General features: G+C 36.3%; 1 protein-coding gene across 9 annotated transcripts in view; it reads left to right on the forward strand.

Moving 5' to 3' along the window:
• Positions 1-15,544, forward strand: part of FAM13A (family with sequence similarity 13 member A) — a 362,418-nt gene that overhangs the window by 77,561 nt on the left and 269,313 nt on the right. For 8 of the 9 annotated variants that reach the window (XM_044224511.1, XM_044224510.1, XM_044224506.1 and 5 more), the window contains exon 4: positions 9,015-9,192. The exons of the other annotated variant lie outside the window; for it this stretch is intronic. In XM_044224511.1, coding sequence (XP_044080446.1) covers positions 9,015-9,192 — 178 coding nt within the window. The remainder of the gene's footprint in view (positions 1-9,014; positions 9,193-15,544) is intronic. 9 annotated transcript variants of the gene reach the window in all.

Consider the following 15,544-nt stretch of genomic DNA (forward strand, 5'->3'; position numbering starts at 1 on the left):
ACCTCCCCTGGAATAAATTAGAAACATGGTGCCAGGAAAACGAGGTTCCCACACCTGACTCTATATATTTGATGACATTCCAGTTGGTTCTACTTCCTTCCAGATTCCTGTGACAGGAAAATAAATTATTTGTCTATATAAACCCCCATGATCTCTAAGATTATAAATCCTGATAATTAGATCTTTCGTTTCCCGAGCCCATTATATATCTTTATTTTCCTTTTTGACCCTAGGAGATAGCATGGAGTAGTGAGTGGGATTATGAAAACTTGGATAGAGAGTCTGTGGCTGAGCAGCTAATCTGCATTAGAACAACTGGTTGTTTTGTGTATGCATGTGTGTGTGTGCACACGCGCTGATGGCTTATACCTTTTAAAAATTCTTTCATTGTCATTTTAGTGAGGTGTTAAGAGGAAAATTAGATAAGTTTATGTTTAAAAGGTCTCCTCTTTCTTTTTTTATATACTTGATTTTAAAGCCAACAGAATTTCCTTAGAACAGATTTATTGACATACAACTTATACACATAAAATTGCCATTTTTAAAGTACATAGTTCAGTGGTGTTCAGTATTTTCAGAATACTGCCATCGCCACTATTTAGTTTTAGAACATTTTTATCACTCCAAAAGAAAAAGAAACCCCATACCCATTAGCAGATACTCCCATTCCTTCTTCTTCACCTCCCCCGCTTCTCCCAGCCCTAGACATATACTAATCTTTCTGGCTACACAGATGTACCTGGACTTACCAATGTTTCATGTCAGTGGAGGCACACAATATGTGGTCTTTTGTGACTGACCTTTTGCACTTCGTATGTGTTTCAACTTTCATCCATGTTGGAAATCAGTACTTTCTTCCTTTTTACGGCTGGCTAATTCTCTGTTGTATGAATATATCGTATTTATCCATTTACCCATTGATGGACATTGGGTAGTTTTTACCTATTGATTTTATGAATACTGTTATGAACATTAATGCACAAGTTTTATAGGGACATATGTTTTCATTTTTCTTGGGTATCTACCTAGGGGTGGAATTGCTGGGTCAAAGGGTGACATTGTTTAACATTTTAAGAAACGGTTTTCCGGGGCGCCTGGGTGGCTCAGTGGGTTAAGCCGCTGCCTTCGGCTCAGGTCATGATCTCAGGGTCCTGGGATCGAGTCCCACATCCTCTGCTGAGCAGAGAGCCTGCTTCCTCCTCTCTCTCTCTGCCTGCCTCTCTGCCTACTTGTGATCTTTCTCTGTCAAATAAATAAATTCAAAAAAAAATTAAAAAAAAAAAAAGAAACGGTTTTCCAAGATAGCTGTACTATTTTCTGTTCCATCAGCAATGAATGAAGGTTTAGCTTTTCTACATCCTTGCCAACACCTATTATTGTCTGTGTTTTTATTCTTGTAGTACAGGGAATAGAATTTTTAATAGTAGAAAGATGATGGGCTTGAAGAGGGAAAACAGAGAGGAGACCAGCTGCTTAAAGGCCAAGATGATACTGTCTAATAGGGATTTTTAGAATGAATTGTGAATTGAATGAAATCCTCAGTAAAATCTGTATTTTTCACTAATGTTTTTATGTGAAGAGTATCTTAAGTGAGCTGGAAGAGGAATAGAAGAGTTAATAAATGAATTCTTAAATATATAAGTATATATTTATATGTATTGATATTTATATAGATATAATTTGTATTAGTAGAAAATCAAGTCATGTAAAATAATGAAAGTTTTTAAAGAATATCAGTTTGAAGGGATTACAGATGATCAACTTGCTAGGCACCTATAGCTCTGCCCTAATGCTGTTAAGCTATATTCTCAATACCAGTATTTTGCTAAACCCGTGGAAATAATCAACCTTTACACTGAGTTCGTAAACAATTTGAGGACTTAGGGGAGAAAGAGGCAACTTCCAAAAGAGGCTTAAGAACCCTGGGTTTGATGGCTTATCTCATATGACACCAAATAAGTCCCGTTACAGCTGAGCATTTAATCACTAGTCTTTTAGAGGGTGAGAAACTAGTGGTAAAGTGATTCCCATTGAAATTACTTACTGTACTTTGCCCATTTAGTATAGCACTAGATTTATGGAAAGAGCCAAGTTTGTTAGCTGGGACATTGCCAATATTGTTCAAGATTAGCATATTTTATTGTGGGAGGCTCCCCTTCCGAAGTGCTATAATTTTTTTTCTATTCTCCTGTGTGCTGACGTTCCCACATAAACAGTTTCTTTAGCTGTTAAATGCTTGTGTCTGATATCTAGCCTGGCTATGAGCTCCCAGTTTTGACGTTAGATTATTTCATGTATTTCTTGTGTTTTTATCTATGCCAGTCTGCCCGCATTGGCAAGCATTCAGCACTCAGTAAATGCCCACAGAACAGACTTGCTGACATACTATTTAGGTATTATTGGGAGTATTATGGGACTGTGAGTATTAAAGTATCATCTAGTTATTTTTTCATCCTGTAGGCCTTGCCTTTCCGTGCAGGCTCATTCTGGGAGCTGGAAGTATCAGTGTAGATATTGGCTAATTTGGTAATAAGCATACCTCTGCATTTGTAGAATCTAATCAGATAAGATTCGTAGTTTCACTAATGTCTAAGAAAAGACTGTGATTTATAAATGTTATCAGTTACTTTATCATCCTGTCCTTTCAGAAATTTGTGTGAGGACCTGAGAACTTTGTCATGGACAAGGGTTGCAAGAAAGTTGTAAACATATAACCTTTCCTTTTATATAGAAATGTACCAATTCCATTAACTAGAAAATATAATTATGTTGTTTAGATAAGCTTCTTGTCAGTCTAAAGAAGTGATTCCATTCTTGGGGTATGAAATGCAGCTATAAAATCCAGTCTAATCTAGTGTAGCAGGTGTTGTATGATTATTTTCCCCATTCTTACCAATTGCATATTTAGAAGGGAACATAATTAATGTTTTGTTCTCAGGTATGCTACAAAGCATTTTGTACCCATTCATGGAGGATTTTATTAAAACATTCCTCCACATACACCTCAGGACCTATGAAGCTATAATTTATCATGTAAGTGAATTAAGATTCCCACCCCCACTACTTAACCAATTTTGCTTGTTCATTTGTTGATTCAGGAAACATTTGTTAAACATTTACATGTACGAGACCGAGTAGTAGTTGCTCTGTGATAATGATAGCAGCAGTATCTGACTTTGTTGGAGTGCGCTGATCAAACCACAAGCTCTGAGGTCAGACTGCCACTGAGGAATTGCAGCTTGGCTACATGGGAACTGTGTGAACATGGACAAGTTAATTAATCTCCTTCAGTCTAGTCCTCTCTAACTGGGGATGTATTAGGCTCCTGTTGCTGCTGTGACAGATTTCCACAAATTCAGTGGTTTAAAAACCACACAAATTATCTCAGTATTCTATGGGTGAGAAGTTTGTGGGCTCAGCTGGTGTCTCTACTCCAGGTTCACAAGGCCAAAGTCAAGGTGTTGGTCAGCCTGGGTACTTATCTGAAGGTTCCTGGAGAGAAGCTGCTTCCATGGCACTCTTGGATCCTTGGCACTTTCATTCCATGGAGTTGTAAGGCCAAGATTCCTGTTTTCTTGCTGGCTTCTTCCAGGCTTTAAGAGGCGTCCACATTCTCAGGCTTGTGACCTTTCTTCATCTTCAAAGTCAGCAACAGTTTATTGTTCTATCTAACAGATTAGCAAGTTTTCATAAATCCTTTGTGAGGCTTAATGAGGAAATAAAAACTACTTTGATAAATCTGGCGCCACAAAGCTAAATATTTTGGTTCTTTAATGGCTGACCTTCTCATGGCTCTGAGATATATCATGGTAGAGATTAGCATTTTGCCTGTTTTGGGTTTTTTGGTTTCTTTTTTTTCCTCCTTAGGCTAAGGTTGTAAGTAGGGTATAACTTCATGGCCATTGAGAAATCAAAGCACACGGCAAGTACCACGATAAATGTCCAGATTAGGGTTAAGTGCCATCTCGTGATATAGGTTCAGCATTGCTGATTATGATCATAATCTTTTTTAATGAGAACAAATACTTGTCACGTGGTTCAATGTTTGCTGCTTAATCTGGAACTCAAAAATTTTTTATGGTACAGTCTTTAAGTGCTGAATAGTTTTCTTCATATACTATGTATACTGTGCTTGTATGTTTGTGTTTTAGCTTGAGAAATGGGTGAAAATTACCCAACAACAAATGAAAGCTTTCAAGAAAATGTGTGTAATTTGAAATGACTTCTTTCACTAATGGAGAAAGTTCTCATCCTAGGAAAAGATTAATGTTAAGGAAAATGATTAACCATTGTTCCATCTGCAAAATTTCCTTAAACCTTTTGGCTCATAAATTATAACATATTCTAATTTTTATTCCAATTAAATTCTAGGAATAACTATAAGTTTAAACAGTCAAAAAAATTTTAAAGATTTTATTTATTAGAGAGAGAGTGAGAGAGAGCAAGAGAGAGCAAAAGTGGGAGGGAGTAGGAGGCTGTCCACTGAGCAGGGAGCAGGATCAGAGGCTTGATGCCAGGATCCTGCAATCATGACCTGAGCTGAAGGCAGACGCTTAACCAACTGAGCCACCCAGGCACCCCAGCAGTTAAAATATTTTAATGCAACTTCAGAGGTGCTTTTCACTTCTGTTTCAGAAGGACCTTCTGTGGAATTTCACTGATGAATGTCCTTATCCTCTGACCACCAAATGACACTTACGTTATCGTTTGAATACTCTCTGATGCCCTTCCTACTTAACGCTTCAGCTCTGCTCTTTGTGTAAATGGACTAAATTATTCGTTCTTCAAGATATATTTGGAATACAGATGTCTCTTTATTTATATGCTAGTTTGTGTAACTATCTGTGTATCTTAAAAGTGTGTATCAGGCCATCAAATCTATTTATCACTTTTTATATGTAAGGTGTTGAAGGAATTTAAAACACCTTTAAACCTCAGCCTCCAACCAACTCTGAAGGAGCTTACATTTGCTGGTTTGTGGATTTTTGTTGTTGTTAAACTGCCAGTAAACACTGAATATTTTCTCAATAGGGCCTTGCTGACAATTTTATTTATATTGTAATCACTGCCCTCACTCCAACCGTATGTACTTTGACTTCACTCTAGACCGAATTATTGTATTTATCGTTTAAGGTGGCACCTACTAGAATCTAAGTTCCCTGAGAGCAAGGATTTCTGTTTGTGTTTTCAGATGTATCCCAAATGCTTAGAATTGTGCCAGGCACAGAAGAGCCACTCAGTAAATATTTGTTGAATGACTAAATGTGTATTCCATGCATGCATTTTGCATATGTAAAACAAACATCTTCCATATGTAAAGCAAACAAGATATGAACTATATGCACAATGGCCCTTGGCTTACCATCTCACTGCCATCTACCTGCTCCAGGACAGCCAAGCAGCCTCTCTCTCTGGGACTATCCTATCCCAGCTCAGCAGCCTGCTTTCCCCTGTGCACCTCACAGTCCGGACTCTACACAGCAACCAGAGTGGTCCTTTTAAGTCCAATCTCACAGCTCAAAGCCCTCACTCAGGTTTGAGGGGGTGGGAACATGGTTTATAATAAGACTGTAATGATCTTCCCTGAACTGTCTCCTGATTTCACTTCCCTCCACTCTCCCAGCACTTGGCCATGGCCCTTGCCATTTCTACTGATTAGTAGCACATTAGCATGTGCTAAGCATTCTCCCTTTCCTTCAGTTCTCTGCTTGATTGTTACCATGTCAGAGTGGCCTTCCCAGCTCATGCTGAATGAAATAACATTCCCACATCACTGCTTTTATTCCTCCTAATCCTGCCTTAATTTCTTCAGAGCATTTACATTTCCACTCACATATATATTATGAGACTACTATTTGTCTCCCCCATCATGTTGTAACTTTTATAAAAGCATGAAGTTTGGTTTCAGTGCTATATCCCTAGAGAATGCCAGACACACAGAAAGCATATGATAAGTATTACACACAGCGTAAGTATAATGAATAAATGTTCACAAAAATAGAAGGCTTGCTTGCTTTTTTAATAATGTGAGACCTTGGAGGTATTGTAATTACCGATATTGATGCAAGAGCACAAATGGCAAGTGATGTTTATTATATTTAGGTATCAGTAAATCAAAAAACAATGCAAGCAATAATAAAGTAATTATTATAAGCTTTTGCTCTGAGGCATCAAAAGGCACATTTACACCAATACTGCTTCCTCTCCAACCACCCCCCGCCCCCACTTGCTGTGCTAGGCATTCCTCTAGAAGCCTCCTTTATTTTTTATTTAACATTTTTAAAAAAGAGTTTATTTATTGGAAGAGAGCGAGATGGAGACAGAAAGAAAGAGAGCAGAGGGAGGGGGAGAAGCAGACTCCCCACCAAGCAGAGAGCCGATGCAGGGCTCGATCCCAGGATCCTGAGATCATGACCTGAGCTGAAGGCAGAGGCTTAACCAACTGAGCCACCCACGCGCCCCTAGAAGCCTCTTTTAAAGGTGTTGAGCAATTAATCTCATGTATAGGAAATCTTGTCTATAAGATTGCTGCAGGCTGGGGGTAGCAGCGATTTTTACCACATTTCTAGAAACAACACAAATTACAGATTCTTGGTATATTAACACATTATTAGTAGGAAAAGAGGTGACAAAAAATGTTATGTTAATAAATCAGGGTCTTTACTGCACTGTCACTATATTTGAACAGAGTCGGGAGGTAAATTATGAATATTCAGGGTTCAAAGTGAGTGTGTTGAGATTAAAGCCTCAGAGGTAGAGGACACTCCCATACTCGCCTAGTGAGTGAATCAATGAGTCTATCTTCCATCATAGGAAATGAAAGGTATTTTTTCTTCAGCTGCTTTTTCTTTTTGAGAAGATATTTGGTGATTCTTCCATTTATGCTCTAAAGGAATTATGTTGTTTTGTTACATTTGAGATTCTCTGACTGTATCAGTCTCCCTTCCTATTACTTGCCAGTTTATTTCCTGGGAAAATTATTTATCATATTTCAAAAATTGGAAGTCAGTGATGAAAGTTTTCCCTCTCTTTCAAAGATCTTATTGTCATAAACTCATAACTGTTTTCAATATTTGTTTTATTCAATTTGGTATCTTCACACATTGCCTGCCTTAGGATTTGCGGTTTCATTTCAGAGCCAGAAGACTAATGGCCCATTATCAAGGCTGTAGGAATGCTGTTGCCTGTATCCTCAAATGCTAGAATTAAACCATAGTTTTAAACAGACAGTACATACCCATGAAAACATCCAGATTCACTTTGGATTAGTCACTGTAAGAAAATTAAAAAGGCAAAGTAGAATTCATTTTCTTTTAGTTCATATTTATTTCTAACCATAAAGGTATGAGCAAGGGGTAGTTTTTAAATTTTTAATCACTCTAAACTTAATTATTTCCATTTCTTACATAGTCAAGATCATAATACAGTGGAAAATAATGCCATCATAAGCAACACACTACATATTTTTAGGGATTATTGAAGTATTTGTATATGATTTCTTTTTTAAAAGTAATGTGAAAATTTTCTAATATCAAGAAACTGTTTTTCTGTAAACCCTGTAGTGGTTATTGGACCACATTGTTGGTGATCAGTGAGAAATAGTTACTCCAACCCGAAATAGAATGTTCTCTAAAACGATTTTAACAGATTGAAGTCTACATGTTTTTGGCATTGGTACTTTTGGCGGCATCCCTTATTCTAACATTCATAAAGGTGAAATGGGTTCATATTAAAAGACATTTCATTAATACCTCACTGCTCTCATAAAACCAAATCAATGAAGGTAAAGTAAAAGAAGTTACTCTGTTTAACAAGTAGTTACATAGCACTTACGGTGTGGCAACCTCTCTGGTTTGGGTACTTTGTAAATTGAAACTCTTAATCCTCATCACAACCTCATGAGGTAGTTAATATTCCCATTTATAAATGAGGAAAGGTTTAAAGTCTAAGGTCACGCAGGTGTCAGGTGGCAGAACCCAGATCTTAACCCAGAAAGGGACTCCTGAACCCACCTTCCTGATCCTTGCTCTCTGGCCACTTAGCAGCACTCTGTGAGTTTCTGAATGTTTTCTGGATTTCTGCTTCCTCTGATGGCCTCATGTTATGCATAAATTTTGTAACACTGACTAATCCACTTCCTTTGCATCACATTTGCCTCTCTTTGCTGTTTCTTTTTCACTTGACTGGCTAAAACAACTGACCTAAGTTACGGAATCCAATGTATATTAGTAGTAACTGGATTAAGTTCTCATTGCCTTAGACATGTGCCTAAAAAGATGGGTTGTGATTATTCCCTAAAGTCCTTGCTATAAAATATTTATGTTTGCCTCTGAGAGAAGGTAGTATACAATTTTTAAAAATAACTTTTCTGTATTTAGATATTGACAAAACACCTAAGTCTTTGAGAATGGAAGGAAACTTTTCATGTCTGTCTGAATTTTAGCTCACTGTGAGATATTTTTGGTGTTTGTATGAGAAGCACATATTAAATTCTAAACTCTGACGTGGGAGAGAGAAAAAGCTATGTAGGGATTAAAAGTTTCCTTTAGTTTCCTCTAGCTACAGATTTAGTCTTAGCTGATGATTAAGTTTAGTCTTGTTCATGGTGACCAAGGAATGTCTCTTGTATTAAATTCTATTCAACTAAGAGATTCTTGTTTTTAATGAGCTTGAAGACAGTAATCAAATGGGAGGTTCCACTATGGATAAAAAGCCAACCTGTATCTTAATTTTGGGTAAGGACACACAGAAGTGAAATACGAACCCATATTATGCACTAGTAAAGCTTTAATTTTCAGGGTGTCTTGAATGAGTTAGTAAATCTTTAACATTTAGAGAAGTTCAATGCTGAAATATCAAAGAAAAGGCAAAACTGCCCCCTTTTTTTCTCAAGGGCTTATTTAAGCCTTTAGGAATTTTTCCTGAATAAAATATTAGACCTTACGATGCCTCTGTGCTTTTGTTGTTGTTACTGTGCAGTATGCCTGAGAGTTTTTTATTCTTTTTCTTTCCAGATGACAGAAATGATGCTCAGGAGAGTAGCTTAAGAGACTTAATAAAAGAGCTGCCTGACACCCACTACTGCCTCCTCAAGTACCTATGCCAGTTCTTGACAAAAGTAGCCAAGCACCATGTGCAGAACCGCATGAATGTTCACAATCTCGCCACTGTATTTGGGCCAAATTGCTTTCAGTAAGTTAGTGGAGTTTTGCTTTTAATATTACATACCACTTTTTCTTTATTACTGCCTGAAATCACTTGGATTGTAGAATCATGTTTCAGACTGAAAAGTCAGCCAATTTATGTTGGAGGAGTTCTATCTTGCTATTGGGCATTTTGGCCTTGTTTTTCATCCCAATTTTGAAAATGACACATAAGCCTTTTCATGAAAGCCATAATTTACAATATTTCCAACAACTTTATTTAGAATTCTGGAAAAAAGTTTTACTTTCACTAAAAAGGACATTTAAACATTTTAATCTGAAGCATCGGTTGCAGAAATGGAAGGAGTACAATATATTGCATAATTTTTTAACGTGATAAAATCATTGCTAACAGATAGAAAAATACAAGCACATTTTGTCAGTGACAGAAAAACATAACCTTTGCTACATTTGTTTTCTAGGAATAAACTAGACTTTAGGAATAAATAAACTCTCTTTGGTGGGTGCTATCACACTGGCCACAAGAATTTTTGTAAAACTTTATATTTTCTTTTCCTTTTTATTCCTTAAAGGTCTTTAGTTGTTGATATGTGAAACATGATTTTGAAATCCAGGGACTTTTCTTTTAACTCTCCTATTAACCTATTAATCTCCACTGTTATCAAACATATTTCTTCCAGTTATAAGGACAGAGAAAGAATATACTCACACTTTAAAAGCTCTCATAAATTCTCAGCAATTTTTAAAGTAGTAATCTGTTTATACAGTCAGTTGATCTATAGATTCATTCATCAACCCAGAACTACAAATATTACAGTCCTCAGAATAACTGTTCAGTATAAACCCTGGCTTAGATCATAGTAGTCCAGGGTTCCAGAACATTCATAACCTATGGCGGGAAGTTCTACGTTTAAAAAAGAACAAAAGCATTTATTTGAGAGAGAGAGAGAGAGAGGAGAGCCCATGCGAGCACATGTGCACACAAGGGCGGGGAGGGGAGGAGGGAAAGAATCTTCAAGTAGTCTCCCCGCTCAGCACAGAGCCTCCCCGGGGCTGGATCTCAGGATCCATGAGGTCATGAACTGAGCTGAAATCAAGAGTCAGACGCTTAACCGACTGAGCCACAAAAGTGCCCCCAAGAAGTTCTACCTTAATAACTATTTCCATTGTAACTTAGAGATTTACTTTTAAAAAAAATTTTTTTTAAGATTTTATTTTTTTGTCAGAGAGAGTGAACAAAAGGAGGGAGAGTGGAAAGCAGAGAGAGAAGCAGACTAGCCAATGAGCAAGGAGCCCGATGCAGGACTCTATCCCAGGACCCTGGGATCATGACCTGAGCTGAAGTCAGGTGCTTAACTGAGCCACCCAGGCATCCCAAGATTTAAATTTTAAATAGTAGCATTTCAGAGGATACGTTAGGGTCTCATGATTAATATCTCAAACATAAGCTGCACTAACTTCTTACCCATGAGTTTTGTGTTAGTGAAATAAACTGTATTTATTCTTTTTACTCCTATGTTCAGAATGAACCTTTGGTGATCTACATGTAAGAAATTAAGCGGAAAACTGTTCAGTAATTTTGAAACCCTAGATTCTAAGAGAGGTGAAAACGAATTTTTAAGTAGAATAGGTTTTTAAAAAAGATTTTATTTTCTTATTTAAGAGTGAGAGAGAGCACGAGAATATGCAGAAGAGTGGGAAGAGGAGAACAGACTCCTCACTGAGTGCAGAACCCAACATGGGGCTCCATCCCAGGACCCTGAGACCAAGACCTGAGCTGAAGTCAAACTTAACCAGCTGAGCCACCCAGGTGCCCCTAGAGAGCTTATTTTATAACACACAGATCAATACTTCATGGCTAACTTACTGAATTGGCCTTGATCTAGAATTTCTGATAACCTGCTTCAACCATTATCAAATAAGTAATGAATTTTTATTATAGGCTCTACTACTCAGTATAGCTTTTAAGCTTCTTGTATTGTGGTAAAATATACTTAACAAAATTTACCATTTTACCATTTTTAAGTATACAGTTCAATGGCATTAAGTACAGGTGTATTGGTGTGATCGACTTGGTATGTATTTCTAAATTTACAAATATAGAAGTTGCCACTAGGTACTTTTCTCATTGAAGTAGAGTGTAATTTTTAAAATAACTGTTTATTGGGACACCTGGATGGCTCAGTGGGTTAGGCCTTTGCCTTTGGCTCAGGTCATGGTCTCAGGGTCCTGGGATAGGACCCACATTGGGCTCTCTGCTCAGCGGGGAGCCTGCTTCCCCCTCTCTCTCTGCCTACTTGTGATCTCTCTCTCTCTCTGTCAAATATATAAATAAAATCTTTTAAAAAATAAAAATAAAAGAGCTGTTTATTGAGGTCTTACTAAGTTCTATACTGTCTCCCTTATCTGCTTGATTCTAAAGAGGCAGAAGTGGTTTATGTTGTTCTTGAAGTTCCTCTGTCTAGGTTAAGGAAAAGCAAACACTTGAACTCCAGTGACCACACTTAGCTTTCCACTTAGCTTTCCACTGACCATCTTTATCACATGTATGGACTAAGATTCAAGGATAATTGTCATATGAACCACAAAAAGACAAACAAAGGAAATGCTTTTCTTATACCCAAAGTGAATATATTGTCTTAGTCAATAGACAAGGAAGAGTTTTTGTTTGTTTGTTTTTTAAATAAGGGAACATTCTCGTGAAATGGTGTTAACTTTTGAAAGAACATAAAATTTCAGATATAAAAAGGTATTGGCTATGAAATTTATGATCATAAAATGGAAGAAAGTGCACCAAAAATTCAAATTCACCAACAAGGTGAATGTTCGGTACTCTGAGTGCTGGGCTTCTGGGTGGCTCTGTAATTATAGATTTTCAACATGTAATTCCAGTTATTTGTTTATTAAGTTTAGATGATCATGTAATATTATCATTGTAAATACTCAAGTAATATAGAGGTATATAGGATAAAACTAAAGTATCCCATGCCAACCTCTCCTTCAAGGGATAAAATCCATAACCACTAGGTAGATAGCCTTCCTTCCTTATTTCTGAACATGGCCATAAATCTTCAATTTTTAAATGTAAGTCTGATCATGATGCATGTATTTTGAAGCTTTATTTTTTTTACAGTAGCAGTGGAACTTATAATACCACTCTACTTACATACCCCATTCTTTAACTATTGAATATCACGAATTCTCCCTAACTTGGTTAATTTTCCCTGTAATGATAAGCACTGAGGTGTCAGTTCTTATTAAGACAGAGTGGTAGTGAACATATTGAGCGTTGGAACTCTTTATGTACATCTGAAACTATTTCTCTAGAATAGATAACCTATAAGTGGAATTGCTTGGCTGAGGGGTTTATGCATTTTAAAATTAATGTGTGGTGCCGTTCGTGAGGCTGTAACAATTTATATTATTCTTCCATTGGTGTTTAGGAATACTCCTTTCCCTGTAACCTTGCTATACTGAGTTTTAACACACATTTAAATACTTCTTGATCTAATGGGAAAAAATGCTCTCTGAATTATTTGTGAGATTGTATATATATTTTAGATTTATGTGATGGGTGGCATTAGTATTTGTGTTTCTCCGTAGTTTCTGCTTCTGTCTTATGCTTGCTTTTTACTTTATTTTATATCTGTGGCTCTTCTTGCTTTATAGGAGTTCTTTAGGTTTTCTAAAAATTAATTCTTTGCTAAAAAAGTTACAGAACTTTTTTCCTATTTTGTTTGCCTTTTAGTTTTATGGTGATTTATTAAAAATTTTAAAATTTTTAATTTACTTGGATTTGTCAACTCTTCCCTTTTCTGTTTATTGGGATTTGTATCTTGCTTAATAATAAACCTGAATACTAGTTCTTACTTAAAATATTGTCTTAATAATAACCAAGATATTACAATATATATTCTTCTGTTTTATTTATAGTTTTTTTATGATTACCTCTTCACTTTTATTTAGAATTTATCATGTGTCATGTATAGATCCAGTTTGATTTTCTTCAAATAGATAGCTAATTGCTGCCAAATAATACATTGAGCAACATTAGCATTTGCTAATTTACAATGTCAACTCTATCACATATTAACTTTGCACACATACATGAGTTTGTTTCTGGCTTTTATATGCCTCATTCTTGTGCTCCTTTATTTTTCTATCAAATTTCCTCTTTCAGAGGAATTTTGGAATTTCCCTGGTAAGTAATATGTTATTGTTTTTGGTTTTGTTTCTGTTTTTTTAAGATTTTATTTATTTATTTGAGAGAGAGAGAGCTAGCTCAGGAATGGGGAGGAAAGGCAGAAGGAGAGGGAAATCAGGCTCCCTGCAACTTGGGGCTCGATTCCAGGACCCTGAGATCATGACCTGAGCCGAAGGCAAATCCTTAACTGACTGAGCCACCCAGGCACCCAGGTATCTCATTGTTTTGATTTACATTTCCCAGATGTTGAATATTTTTTTATGTATTTATTGGCCATTTGTATATCTTTGGGGAGATGTCTGTGCAGATTCTCTACCCAAATTTTAATCAGCTTTTCTTTATTATTGAGTTGGAAGTCCTTCATAATTTTGGATGTAAGTCCCTTATTAAATATAGGGTATACAAATATTTTCTCTCATTCTGAGTTGCCTTTTCATTTCCTTTTTAATTTTAATTCCAGTATAGTCAATCTACAGTGTTATAATGGTTTCAGGTGCACATTGTGGTGATTCAGCAATTCTGTTACTCAGTCCTCGTCAGGATAAGTGTACTCTCAATCCTCTTTGCTTATTTCACCCATATCTTCACCCACCTCCCCACCGGTAACCATCAGTTTGTTCTCTATAGTAGTGTCTTTATCTGCTTTGATATCAGGTAAAGCTGGCCTCTTAGAATGAATTTGGAAGTTTTCCTTCTTCCGTTTTTTACAATAGTTTGAGAGGAATAGGTATTAACTCTTCTTTAAATGTTGTTAGAAATTGCCTGTGAAACTGTGAGTTCCTGGGCTTTTGTTTATTGGGAGTTTTTTGATTACTGATTCAGTTTCATTGCTAGTAATCCATCGGTTCAAATTTTCTATTTTTCCTGATTCAGTTTTGAGAGGTTCTATTTTTCTAGGAATTTAATACCCATTTCTTCTAGATTAGTTCCAATTTGTTGGCATATAATTTTTCATAGTACTCTCTTTTAATCCTTTGCAATTCTGTGGTATCGGTTGTTTCTACTCTTTCATTTGTTTGAGCCCTTCTTTCTTTCTTTCTTTTTTTAATTTAATTTAATTTAATTTAATTTTTTTACGAGTCAGGTAAAGCTTATCAATTTTGTTGTTCTTTTCAAAGAACCAGCTCCTGGGTACCTGGATGGCTCAATCAGTTAAGCACCTACCTTTGGCTCAGGTCGTGATCCCAGGACCTTGGGATCAAGTCCCACATTGGCCTCCTTGCTAGCCGCAAGTCTGCTTTGCCCTCTTCCCCTCCTCCGACTCATTCTCTCAATATCTCTCAAATAAATAAATGAAATCTTAAAAAAATAAAGAACCAGCTCCTGGTTTCATTGATCTATTGTTTTGGGTTTTTTGTTTGTTTTTGTTTTTGTTCCTATTTCATTTATTTCTGATCTAATCTTTATTGTTTCCTTCCCTCTGCTGATTAGGGGTATTGTTTGTGCTTTTTCTAGCTGCTTTAGATATCACATTAAGTTGTTTGAGATTTTTCTTCCTTCTTGAGGTAGGCCTGTATTGCTATAAACTTTCCTCTTAGAACAGCTTTTGCTCTATCCCAAAGATTTCATACTATTGTGTTTTCTTTTTCATTTATCTCCATATACTTTTTAATTTCCTTGATTTCTTGGTTGACCCATTCATTGCTTAGTAGCATGTTATTTAACCTCCATGTATTTGTGTGTTTTCCAGATTTCTTCTTATGATTGATTTTTAATATCATAGCATTGTGGTCAGAAGAGATGGATGGTATATCTTCGATCTTTTTTAATCTGTTCAGACTTGTTTTGTGGCCTAATATGTGATCTGTTCTGGAGAAATTTCTGTGTACACTTGAAAATAATGTGTATTCTGCTGTTTTAGGAGGGATTTTTTGGGGGAGTGGGAGGGAATATTTTGAGTATATCTATTACCTTCCTCTGGTACATTCAGAGCCACAGCTTCCTTTTTGATTTTCTATTTGGACAATCTATACATTGATGTAAGTGGGGTGTTTAAAGTCCCCCCACTGTTACTATATTACAATCAGGTAGTTCCTTTATGTTTGTTATTCACTGCTTTATGTGTTTGGGTGCTCCCATCTTTAGTGCATAAATATTTACAGCAGTTATATCTTCTGTTTGATTGTTCCCTTTATGGTTATACAGTGACATGTCTTGTGACAGTCTTTGTTTTAAA

The sequence above is a fragment of the Neovison vison genome, chromosome 11 (genome assembly GCF_020171115.1).
Source record: "Neovison vison isolate M4711 chromosome 11, ASM_NN_V1, whole genome shotgun sequence".
Taxonomy (NCBI): Eukaryota; Metazoa; Chordata; class Mammalia; order Carnivora; family Mustelidae; genus Neogale; species Neogale vison.